The sequence below is a fragment of the Colletes latitarsis genome, chromosome 12, assembly GCF_051014445.1.
Source record: "Colletes latitarsis isolate SP2378_abdomen chromosome 12, iyColLati1, whole genome shotgun sequence".
Lineage (NCBI taxonomy): Eukaryota > Metazoa > Arthropoda > Insecta > Hymenoptera > Colletidae > Colletes > Colletes latitarsis.
The window spans coordinates 25,208,693-25,222,075 of record NC_135145.1 but is presented as its reverse complement, the minus strand read 5'-3'; the positions used below and the strand labels follow the sequence as shown (position 1 = coordinate 25,222,075).

The 13,383-nt window shown below is 33.7% G+C and overlaps 2 protein-coding genes across 3 annotated transcripts in view; one reads left to right on the top strand and one right to left on the bottom strand.

The window, feature by feature from the left end:
- LOC143348962 (uncharacterized) overlaps nt 1-13,383 on the top strand; it is a 438,943-nt gene that overhangs the window by 90,722 nt on the left and 334,838 nt on the right. The window contains exon 3 of one of the 2 annotated variants that reach the window (XM_076779761.1): nt 4,174-4,501. In XM_076779761.1, the coding sequence (XP_076635876.1) occupies nt 4,174-4,501 (328 nt within the window). Of the gene's footprint in view, nt 1-4,173; nt 12,172-13,383 lie in introns of those variants that run through there. The other variant, XM_076779759.1, reaches the window with a different exon arrangement.
- Nucleotides 1-13,383, bottom strand: part of Muted (biogenesis of lysosome-related organelles complex 1 subunit 5) — a 137,029-nt gene that overhangs the window by 116,795 nt on the left and 6,851 nt on the right. The window lies entirely within an intron of this gene.

Sequence of the window (13,383 nt, the reverse complement as noted above, 5' to 3'; positions counted from 1 at the left end):
TGCCAGCGTTCGTGGCGTCGAGGAATCGGCGGGAAGAATAGGGCTGCGGAATTAAAAAAAGGAACAGGAACCACCGAGGGGCTTTTCCAAAAATTATTTCTCGCCTCGATGATCGCGTGTCGGTTCTCCCGCCACCCTTCGTCCCTGTTCCCCACATCCGTAATTAAATGGGACCACACGAACAACCCCATCTTTGTTTCGTTCGTCGATTCTTACTTTGCTTTAACAATTTTTTACACAATTCTCTTGCATTTCCAGCATCTTGCAAAGCAAAGAATTTTATATTTTATATTTTGTTCACAAACTTCACCGGCCAACGCTGGGAAAAATTTTAATGGGGGATTCTGGAGGCCAAAATAAGACGAAAATGAAGAATAGCAATTTGTTGATGGAGGCTTCGTTGAAAAGTTATTAACAGTTGCGTCTGTGGTGGCGCAATAGTGGCTCTCAGGTTGCGTATCGACAGGCGCAATTGTTAATAACTTTTTAACGAAGCATCCATCAACAAATTGGTATTCTTGATTTTCGTCTTATTTTGGCCTCTAGAATCTCCCATTAAAATTAATCAAGAATATCAATATTTTAGTTCAGGTTTCGTTAAACAGTTATTAACAATTGAATTCAAAAAATTTGAAATTGTTCTGGAAAAATTATTTTCGGTTACGGGGGTCAATTACAATCATTTTTGGTGAATACACATACTTCCGAAATCCTACCCATTTTCGAGGAAAAAATTCGAGTAAGTGCTGAAAGTTTTGGGTGAAAAAAAAGACTTTCGAATCGCCTTGGAAAAATTACTTTTAGTTTTAGGGGTCAATTGCAAGCATTTTTGGTCATTATATATACCCTCGAAATCCTACGCATTTTCGAGAAAAAAATTCCTTACTGAAAATTTAATGTGAGATCAAAAATGGTTCCCTGAAATTTCATGCAAATCTTTAAAACGTCATAACTTTTGAATGAGTTGGACGATTTTAATGTTCAAAAAGCCAAACGCCGCGTATTTTAGTGTAGAATATGTAGAAATTTTAAAAATATCAGAAAAGTTGATCCTTTGCACCGCAAAATAAGAAAAACCCCAAAGAAATGGTTCAATTTTCAAACAGCCATAGTTTCTATAATAGTGAATATATTTCAATGAAACTTTTTTCTGAAGTAGAGCTCATGGGTACCTACAAGAAAGTATTAGACAATTTTTCTGTAGGGCGTCAAATAAAATTATCAAAAAAGAAAAACTAATTTTTAAGGAGAATTTAAAGGGGATGGATCTAAATTTCTCGGCGAAAAAAAAAAGATTGAATCTTTCTAAAAAAATTATTTCTAGTTTCTAGGGTCAAATACAACCAGTTTTGGTGATTACACATACCCCCAAATTCCTACCCACTTTCTAGAAAAAAATTCGATAAAGTGAGAAATTTTTCGACAAAATTAAAATATTTCAAATCGTTTTGAAAAAATTATTTTTGATTGCAGGGGTCAATTACAATCATTTTTGGTGAAGAGTCATATCCCCGAAATCCTACCCACTTTCGAGAAAAAAATTCGAGAAGGTGCTGAAATTTTTCGACGAAATCAAAATATTTCAAATCGTTCTAAAAAAAATATTGTTAGCTGTGGGCGTCAATTACAATCATTTTTGGTGAATAGACATAACCCCGAAATCCTAACCATTTTCGAGAAAAAAATTCCTTACCAAAAATATAACTTCAGGCCAGAAATATTACCTCAAAATTTCATTCGAATCTTTGAAACGCCATAACTTATGAACGGATTGGACGATTTTAATGTTTAAAAACCCAAACGACGCGTATTTTGGCGAAGAATATGCAGAAATTTTAATAATGTTGAAAAAGTTGTTCCTTGACCCCGTAAAATTACAAAAACCTCATAAGACTTTTCCAATTTTCAAACTGCCATAACTCCTATAATAGTGAATATATTGGATTGAAATTTTGGGAGAAAGTAGAGTTCATGGATACCTACAAAAAAGTATTAGACAACTTTTTTGTAGGACGTCAAATGAAATTACTAAAAATGAAAAACGAATTTTTAAGAAAAATCGACAGGGGGTAGGTGCCTAAATTTCTCAGCGAAAAAAAAAATTTCGAATCGTTCTAAAAAAATTATTTTTAGCTAGAGGGGTCAATTACAATCGTTTTTGGTCATTAGACGTATCCTCGAAATCCTACGCATTTTCGAGAAAAAAATTCCTTTGCGAAAATATAATTGCAAGCTGAAAATAGTATTTCATGCGTATCTTTAAAACGTCATAACTTCTGAACCGATTGGGCGATTTTAATGTTTAAAAAGCCAAACGACGCGTATTTTAGTGGAGAATCTGTAGAAATTCTAAAAATATTCAAGAAGTTGTTCCATAACCCCGTAAAGTGAGAAAAACCTTCTAAAAATAGTTCAATTTTCAAACAGGCATAACTCCTACAGTGGTGAATATATTGGATTGAAATTTTGGGAGGAAGTAGAGCTCATGGGTACCAACAAAAAAGTATTAAACAACTTTTCTGTAGATCATCAAACAGAATTACTAAAAATGAAAAACGAATATTTAAGAAAAATCGACACTGAATTTTTTGGTGAAATTGAAAAATTTAAAATCACTCGGGAAAAATTGTTTTCGATTGCAGGGGTCAATTACAAATATTCTTGGTCATTACCCATGCCCTCGAAATCCTCCCCAGTTTCGAGAAAAAAATTCACGAAGTTGGACAAATTATGTTGACAAAATTAAAAAATTTCGAATCGTTTAAAAAAAATTACGTTTAATTGTAAGGGTCAATTACAATCATTTTCGGTCATCATACATACCCCCAAAATCCTACCCATTTTCGATAAAAAAATTCCTTTGCGAAAATATAATTGCAAGCTGAAAATAGTATTTCATGCGTATCTTTAAAACGTTATAACTTCTGAACCGATTGGGCGATTTTAATGTTTAAAAAGCCAAACGACGCGTATTTTAGTGGAGAATATGTAGAAATTTTAAAAATATTCAAGAAATTGGTCTATAACTCCGTAAAGTGAGAAAAACCTTATAAAAATGGCCCAATTTTCAAACAGGCATAACTCCTACAGTGGTGAATATATTGGATTGAAATTTTGGGAGGAAGTAGAGCTCATGGGTACCAACAAAAAAGTATTAAACAACTTTTCTGTAGATCGTCAAACAGAATTACTAAAAACGAAAAACGAATATTTAAGAAAAATCGACACTGAATTTTTTGGTGAAATTGAAAAATTTAAAATCACTCGTGAAAAATTGTTTTCGATTGCAGGGGTCAATTACAAATATTCTTGGTCATTACCCATACCCTCGAAATCCTCCCCAGTTTCGAGAAAAAAATTCACGAAGTTGGACAAATTATGTTGACAAAATTAAAAAATTTCGAATCGTTTAAAAAAAATTACGTTTAATTGTAAGGGTCAATTACAATCATTTTCGGTCATCATACATACCCCCGAAATCCTACCCATTTTCGAGAAAAAAATTCCTTTACGAAAATATAATTGCAAGCTGAAAATAGTATTTCATGCGTATCTTTAAAACGTCATAACTTCTGAACGGATTGGGCGATTTTAATGTTTAAAAAGCCAAACGACGCGTATTTTAGTGGAGAATATGTAGAAATTTTAAAAATATTCAAGAAATTGGTCTATAACCCCGTAAAGTGAGAAAAACCTTCTAAAAATAGTTCAATTTTCAAACAGGCATAACTCCTACAGTGGTGAATATATTGGATTGAAATTTTGGGAGGAAGTAGAGCTCATGGGTACCAACAAAAAAGTATTAAACAACTTTTCTGTAGATCGTCAAACAGAATTACTAAAAACGAAAAACGAATATTTAAGAAAAAATTCACGAAGTTGGACAAATTTGTTGACAAAATTAAAAAATTTCGAATCGTTTAAAAAAAATTACGTTTAATTGTAAGGGTCAATTACAATCATTTTCGGTCATCATACATACCCCCAAAATCCTACCCATTTTCGAGAAAAAAATTCATTACTGGTGAAACTTTGAACGTCAATAACTGCCTTACAAAGCCTCAGTCAAGAAATTACTATTCTTCACTTTCGCCTTATTTTGACCTCTAAAATTCCCTCCACGGTCAAACACCCTGTATATCTCTAACAGAATGATTCGATTGATGTCAACAGGGACGCTGGCGAGTTCGAGAGACAGACAGTACAACCAGTTCACTGGAAAGGTCCACGTGATGAAGGCAGTGGCCTCTGACATGGTGCTGACCTTCTGCTCAGGTCGACCAGACAATCAGCTGTACTCTCTGCTGCTGGCGCGTGAGCACATCCTCCAAAAGAGCGACAAACGCGGCGTCCACAACCTGCTCGGTCGCCGGGGGTTGAACGTCGCCAACATCCGTGAGACCTGCGTGAACTACGCCCCCTGGAGAAGGGGATCCTTCGAGCTGATCGGCTGGGTGACGTTGATGAGTGTCCTGTCCTCCAGCGTCCTCCTCGTTTCCTGGTAGTCGACACAAGTAATCGCGGCGAAATAAGCAAACTGATTTATCGGTTGAACCTTCGAGAATCGCGTTCTCTGTCAGGTTCAGGGATTTTAACGAGAGACACCTACGGGTAGGTTTATTCCTCCAGTTTCAGGGGAGCTGCTCGAGTCGCGAATCGACGCGAGGGGGTGGTTTTCAGGGAGCATCTGTCGTGAAACGGTCTTCAACGACGTGGATCGATATCAGTACTCTGAGGTACTCTTTTGATCGCGGAAGAATGACCTTAATTGCCGACGCAACTAACGATCTGGCGTGGCCCTTGCAATGGCGGAGGTCTGGACGCAATCGTAATGGAGATCTCGTCGAACGAAGAACGCGAGTCGTTCGAGGGGGTCGTTCGAAGGCTGTTGCTTCCAATCCACGTTGATATAATTCCGATCCATCGAGCACTGTGGCTGCATTTGGTCCTGAGTCACGTTTAGATAACTCTTTAGGTTATGCAGAGTTTTTCTTGGAAGGGTGAATCCTCATTCAAAGTGAAACGAACTCGAAACATTATTTTGAATAATCGTGACACTTTTGTGGCTCGAGGAAGAATCCAACAAGGGAGACATCGATCACAAAAAAGTATTAGACAACTTTTCTATAGGGCGTTAAATAAAATTAGTAAAAATCGGAAACGAATTTTTGAGAAAAATCGACTGGGGGTGTTTGAATTCTTTGGTGAAATTGAAAGGTTTTAAATCGCTCGGGAAAAATTATTTTTGATTGCGGGGGTAAAGTACGATCATTTTTGGTGGATACACATAACCTCGAAATTCTATCCAATTTTGAGAAAAAAATTTCAGAAAGTGGGGAAATTTTTAAACGAAATTAAAAAATTTCAAATCGTGTTAAAAAAATTATATTTAGTTACAGGGGTAAATTGCAATCATTTTTGGTGAATACACATACCCTCGAATTCCTACCCCTTTTCGAGAAAAAAATTCCAGAAGATACTAAAATTTTTAGACGAAACTAAAAAATTTAAAATCGTGTTAAAAAAATTACATGTAGTTACAGGGGTCAATTGCAATCATTTTTGGTGAATAAACATACCCCTGAAATCCTACCCCTTTTCGAGAAAAAAATTCCAGAAGGTGGGGAAATTTTTAGACGAAACTAAAAAATTTAAAATCGTGTTAAAAAAAATTATATTTAGTTACAGGGGTAAATTGCAATCATTTTTGGTGAATACACATACCCCCGAATTCCTACCCCTTTTCGAGAAAAAAATTCAGGTAGCCGCTGAAATTTTTTGACGAAAAACAAATTTTTCAAATCGTTCTGAAAAAAATATTTTCAGTTGCAGAAGTCGATTACAATAATTTTTGGTGGACACACATACCCTCGAAATTCTATCCAATTTTGAGAAAAAAATTCCTTACTGAAAATGTCTGACCATACATTGATATGTTTCACTTAAATTTCATACGAATCTTTAAAATGTCATAACTCCTGAACGGATTGGACGATTTTAATGTTCGAAAAGCCAATCGCCGCGTATTTTAGTGTAGAATATGTAGAAATTATAAAAATATTTGAAAAGTTGTTCCTTGACCCCATAATGTTAGAAAAACCCCATAAAAATGATTCAATTTTCAAACAGCTATAACTCCTGTAATAGTGAATATATTTCAATGAAACTTTTTTCTGAAGTAGAGCTCATAAGTACCTACAAAAAAGTATTAGACAAATTTTTTGTAGGACGACAAATAAAATTATCAAAAATGAAAAACTAATTTTTAAGAAAAATCGACAGAGGGTAGGTGCCTAAATTTTTCGGTGAAATTGAAAAGTTTCAAATCGTTTTGGAAAAATTATATTTAGTTACAGGGGTAAATTGCAATCATTTTTGGTGAATACACATACCCCTGAAATCCTACCCCTTTTCGAGAAAAAAATTCCAGAAGGTGGGGAAATTTTTAAACGAAATTAAGAAATTTCAAATCGTATTAAAAAAATTATATTTAGTTACAGGGGTAAATTGCAATCATTTTTGGTGAATACACATACCCCTGAAATCCTACCCCTTTTCGAGAAAAAAATTCCAGAAGGTGGGGAAATTTTTAAACGAAATTAAGAAATTTCAAATCGTATTAAAAAAATTATATTTAGTTACAGGGGTAAATTGCAATCATTTTTGGTGAATACACATACCCCTGAAATCCTACCCCTTTTCGAGAAAAAAATTCCAGAAGGTGGGGAAATTTTTAGACGAAATTAAAAAATTTCAAATCGTATTAAAAAAATTATATTTAGTTACAGGGGTAAATTGCAATCATTTTTGGTGAATACACATACCCCTGAAATCCTACCCCTTTTCGAGAAAAAAATTCAAGTAGGTACAGAAATTTTTTGACGAAAAACAAATTTTTCAAATCGTCCTAAAAAAATTATTTTCAGTTGCAGGAGTCGATTACAGTAATTTTTGGTCATTAGACATACCCCCAAAATTCTACCCAGTTTCGAGAAAAAAATTCCTAAATGAAAATCTAATTTGAGACCAAAAATGGTTCCCCAGAAATTTCAATCGAATCTTTAAAACATCATAACTTCTGAACGGATTGGACGATTTTATTGTTCAAAAAGCCAAACGACGCGTATTTTGGTTGAGAATATGCAGAAATTTTAATAATGTTGAAAAAGTTGTTCCTTGACCCCGTAAAGTTAGAAAAACCCCATAAAACTTTTCCAATTTTCAAACTGCCATAACTCCTATAATAGTGAATATATTGGATTGAAATTTTGGGAGAAAGTAGAGTTCATGGATACCTACAAAAAAGTATTAAACAACTTTTCTGTTGGGTATCAAACAAAATTACTAAAAATGAAAAACCAAGTTTTAAGAAAAATCGACAGGGGGTAGGTGCCTAAATTTTTTGGCAAAATTGAAAAGTTTCAAATCGTTCTAAAAAAAATATTTTTGGCTAGAGGGGTCAATTACAATTATTTTTTGTGAAGAGTCATACCCCCGAAATTCGACCCAGTTTCTAGAAAAAAATTCGAAAAGATGTAAAATTTTTCGAATCAAAAAAAAATTTTTTCAAATCGTTCTAAAAAAAATACTTTTGGCTACAGGGGCCAATTATAATTATTTTTTGTGAAGAGTCATACCCCCGAAATTCTACCCAGTTTCTAGAAAAAAATTCGAGAAGATGTGAAATTTTTCGAATCGAAAAAAAAAAATTTCAAATCGTTCTAAAAAAAATACTTTTGGCTACAGGGGCCAATTATAATTATTTTTTGTGAAGAGTCATACCCCCAAAATCTTACTCATTTCCTAGAAAAAAATTCGAGAAGATGTGAAATTTTTCGAATCGAAAAAAAAAAATTTCAAATCGTTCTAAAAAAAATACTTTTGTCTGCAGGGGTAAATTTCAACCATTTTTGGTCATTACACATACCCCCAAAATCTCACTAATTTTCAAGAAAAAAATTAATTACTGAAAATATAATGTCTGATCATGAATGAATGATTCCCCTAAGATTTCATATGATTCAAATCAATCTGAAAAAATTATTGTCATTTTCAGGGGTCAATTTCAATCATTTCTGATTATTACACATACCCCCAAAATCCTACGTACTTTCGAGAAAAAAATTCTTTACCAAAAATATACAAATATTTCTATAACTTTTTAACGAAGCCTCAATCAACAAATTAGTATTCTTAATTTTCACCTTATTTTGGCTCCTAGAATCTCCTATTGAAATTTTTCCGTAACCGTACACCCTGTATAAGCAGAATGGTTATACTTTTCGTAACAAGAGGAAATCTCAGAGCACGATGGCCGGATTTAAATGAAGAATGAGAATGAAATTCATCTGGAAATATCCTCGACGTCAGATAACGCTGTGCTGAAAGAGTTAATCTCGCTACGTGAGAACCAACTCTTTCAGCAATGGTAATCCTTGTTCAAAAAGAAACGAGCTTCTCGTGAGCATTAGTCACGTTAGATAGAAGTGCATGTTCTCTGTGTCTCAGTTCGTGGATTTAACAAAATAATAGCAATCTCACAACGTTTCTGTCGACGCAATAATCAATTAACCAAACGTATCAGTAATCAACACATCTCAAATATCGAATTTCAGAGTTTTAATCAAAATTAAATTAACCACTTGCTTTGCAATAATTGCACATTGTAGTAAATAATCGTATCATAATTTTAACGTGTCGATTACTGGTATATTTATTTTTAAAAAATATTTTCAACGTAGAAAAGTGTGGATCACCTCCTCCATTAATAATCGAATCTCAAGAACCGTAATTATTATAATTCAAACCGAATATCACAGGCATTTTCACTTCTCGAAAAATTCACTTTTGTTGTAATATTCGTTCGACGATGAAAATATTGAAATCTCGTAATGTATCCTGTACGTCTTTCTGCTGTCTCGAGCCCATTTAGAGTAGTAGGATGTCGACTTTAAATACAGATTTAGCGATAATTCTGCGTAATTTCCTTCGCGGGGGAGAAATGCTGCGTTGTACGATTGTAAAATAGTTTAACTTATTGTTAGATGTTGCGACTGGTCGACGCGACTTAAGATTCGATCGAATCGAAGCGGCCAAACCGCACTCGCTGATGAAATTCACTCGCTGAACGTATCTTTTTCTACTTAACGAGATTCGTCCGGGGCGATCGTTTTATAAAAGCCCTGAATTCTGCCAGTCTTGCGTTTTCTATCCATTTTTATACGATTCTGAGCGTGCTAAATTATATTGTAAAGGTTTCATGCTTGCCAATTTTTCTATACGAATTTAAATAATCAATCGTATAATCAAAAACAACCGACTGATAGACAACTAGCTGACGCAGTTTGATGATTGCTCGATTGGTTTGCGCACGAATAAATTCTAGGTGAAAGGATATTTCAAGGAATAACGGAAACGTAGTACTACGTGATTTTTGGTGGGATAAAATCTCTTGATACGTGGCCATAATTCATGGAAAATTGATAAAATTTACGTAGAGAAATGGAGAATTCAATTCAACGTAGTTCTACGTGATTTTTGGTGGGATAAAATCACTTGATACGTGGCCATAATTCATGGAAAATTGATAAAATTTACGTAGAAAAATGGAGAATTCAATTCAACGTAGTTCTACGTGATTTTTGGTGGGATAAAATCTCTTGAAACGTGGCCATAATTCATGGAAAATCGATCAAATTTACCTAGAGTAATAAAGAATTTAATTCAAAATAGTACTATGTGATTTTTGGTGGGATAAAATCTCTTGATACGTGGCCATAATTCATGGAAAATTGATAAAATTTACCTAGAGAAATGGAGAATTCAATTCAACGTAGTTCTACGTGATTTTTGGTGGGATAAAATCTCTTGAAACGTGGCCATAATTCATGGAAAATCGATCAAATTTACCTAGAGAAATGGAGAATTCAATTCAACGTAGTTCTACGTGATTTTTGGTGGGATAAAATCTCTTGATACGTGGCCATAATTCATGGAAAATCGATCAAATTTACGTAGAGAAATGGAGAATTAAATTCAACGTAATACTACGTGATTTTTGGTGGGATAAAATCTCTTGAAACGTGGCCATAATTCATGGAAAATCGATCAAATTTACCTAGAGTAATAAAGAATTTAATTCAAAATAGTACTATGTGATTTTTGGTGGGATAAAATCTCTTGATACGTGGCCATAATTCATGGAAAATTGATAAAATTTACGTAGAGAAATGGAGAATTCTATTCAACGTAGTTCTACGTGATTTTTGGTGCGATAAAATCACTTGATACGTGGCCATAATTCATGGAAAATCGATCAAATTTACCTAGAGAAATGGAGAATTCAATTCAACGTAGTACTACGTGAATTTCAGTGGGATAAAGTCTCTTGATACGTGGCCATAATTCATGGAAAATCGATTAAATTTACCTAGAGAAATGGAGAATTCAATTCAACGTGATACTACGTGATTTTCGATAGAATGAAATCTCTTGAAACGTGGCCATAATTCATGGAAAATCGATAAAATTTACCTAGAGAAATGGAGAATTTAATTCAACGTAGTTCTACGTGATTTTCGGTGGGATAAAATCTCTTGAAACGTGGCCATAATTCATAGAAAATCGATAAAATTCATCTATAGAAATGGGGAATTTAATTCAACGTAGTACTACGTGATTTTTAATGCAACTCCAGATCGATAAAATCGATTAATTTTGGGGGGTTCATCGCCAAACAAAATCTAAGTATCTTTAATGTGATAAAATGTCTTTATACGTAATCAGAATTGATAAAATCTATAGATACACAGCCCATAAATAAGGAATTCCATTTAACGTAGTACTACGTGGTCTAGAATTCCATCAAACGTAGTAACTACGTGATTTTTGGTGGGATAAAATCTCTTGAGACGTGGTCATAATTCATGAAAAATCAATAAAATTCATCTATAGAAATGGGGAATTTAATTCAACGTAGTACTACGTGATTTTTAATGCAACTCCAGATCGAAAAGATCAATTCAATTTGGGGGGTTCATCGCTAAACAAAATCTAAATATCTTTAATGCGATAAAATGTCTTTATACGTAATCAGAATTGATAAAACCTATAGATACACAGCCCATAAATAGGGAATTCCATTGAACGTACTACTACGTGGTCTAGAATTCCACCAAACGTAGTACTACGTGATCTGGAATTCTATTAAACGTAGTACTGCGTGATTTAGAATTCGACTTGAGTTCAATGAAACTCGTGAATTCGAAATAATTCGAAATATCATCAAACGATTAATATTATAATCTACGTGATCGACAGAACGTAGTACTACGTGATTTCCAGTACGATGAAATCCTATAGAAATGGAGAATTTAATTCACCGTAGTCCTACGTGATTTTCAGTACGATGAAATCCTATAAAAATGGAGAATTCAATTTAACGTAGTACTACGTGATTTCCAGTACGATGAAATCCTATAGAAATGGAGAATTTAATTCACCGTAGTCCTACGTGATTTCCAGTACGATGAAATCCTATAGAAATGGAGAATTCCATTCAACGTAGTACTACGTGATTCGGAATTCGACCTGAGTCGAAAGAGACTCATTAATTCGAAATAAATTTATCATCAAACGACTAATATCGCAACGTACGCGATCGACGAAGCGTAGTACTACGTGTTCCGACATTTCGCAACGTCACAGATGACATATTAAAGTATTTTATCGCGAGTTACGCATTTTCTCGATATATTTATGAATGTAAACGAATACGTTCGAGTGTAGTGCGAGTCCTTAAACGGAAATTCGTTTGAGAAATCGAAGGAACAAACTCGTGTCCTGTATATATATCCTCGAATCGAATTGCCTGTTGTACCGTCGACGAGTATTTTGAAAATGATGATATACATATGGGGAACTCGTTAAATTATTGTACACTCGACGGCAATCGCAGAGAGTACGCCATGTTATGTTTAAAATGCTCTAGAGTTTTTATTTATTGTACAGAATCCTCGATATATATACATACATACATACACACATATATATATGTATATATATCGATATATATATATATATATATATAAATATATATAATATGTTCTAGTACCTAATACGATGTAATCGTATGCTTATTATGTGTATAAATATGAAACAATAAAGAATGAATTCCACGGTTTCTAAGAATGTTATTTTTCGTCGGCCTTAGCATTCTTCGAAGCCATTTTTTCTATTAAAACCATCCCTTCCATGCTGTTGCCCCACATACGGGGCACAGAGCTTGTTCATCCTTTTGTTTATATTTTTCTAAATATTCCCAGAACACAATCTCAATTTCTCTCAACGAAAAAAACACTTTTTACCTTTCTCCAAACTTGTTTCAGAGAACTGTAGCCATCCTTTTCAATGTTAATAATTTTTTATGTATACAATTATTATTATGTAAATAATTTTAATGTCCTGTTAACCCTGGGAAAAATTTTACAATAGTCTGAGTTGTTCCTTGGTCCCCCAAAATGAGAAAAACTCCATAGAAATGGTTCAATTTTCAAACAGCCATAACTCCTACAATAGTGAATATATTTCAATGAAACTTTTTTCTAAAGTAGAGCCCATAGGTATGTACAAAAAAGTATTAAACAACTTTTCTGTTGAGCGTCGAACAAAATTATTAAAAATGAAAAACGAATTTTCAAGAAAAACCGACAGGGGGTAGGTGCTTAAATTTTTCGACGAAGAAAAAAAATTTCAAATCGTTCTAAAAAAAATATATTTAGTTCCAGGGGTCGGTTATAATCATTTTTGGTCAATAGACGTACCCTCGAAATCCTACCCCTTTTCGAGAAAAAAATTCCTCATCAAAAACATAATTTCAGGCCAGAAATGCTTCATGCGAATCTTTAAAACACCATAACTTCTGAACGGATTGAACGATTTTAATGTTCAAAGCGCCAAACGACGCGTATTTTAGTGTAGAATATGTAGAAATTCTAAAAATATTCGGAAAGTTGTTCCTTGACCTCGTAATGTTAGAAAAACCCCCAAAAAATTCTTCAATTTTCAAACAGCCATAATTCCTACAATAGTGAATATACTTCAATGAAACTTTTTTCTAAAGTAGAGCCCATAGGTACCTACAAAAAAGTATTAAACAACTTTTCTGTTGAGCGTCAAACAAAATTATTAAAAATGAAAAACGAATTTTCAAGAAAAATCGACAGGGGGTAGGTGCTTAAATTTTTCGACGAAGAAAAAAAATTTCAAATCGTTCTAAAAAAAATATATTTAGTTCCAGGGGTCGATTATAATCATTTTTGGTCAATAGACGTACCCTCGAAATCCTACCCCTTTTCGAGAAAAAAATTCCTCATCAAAAACATA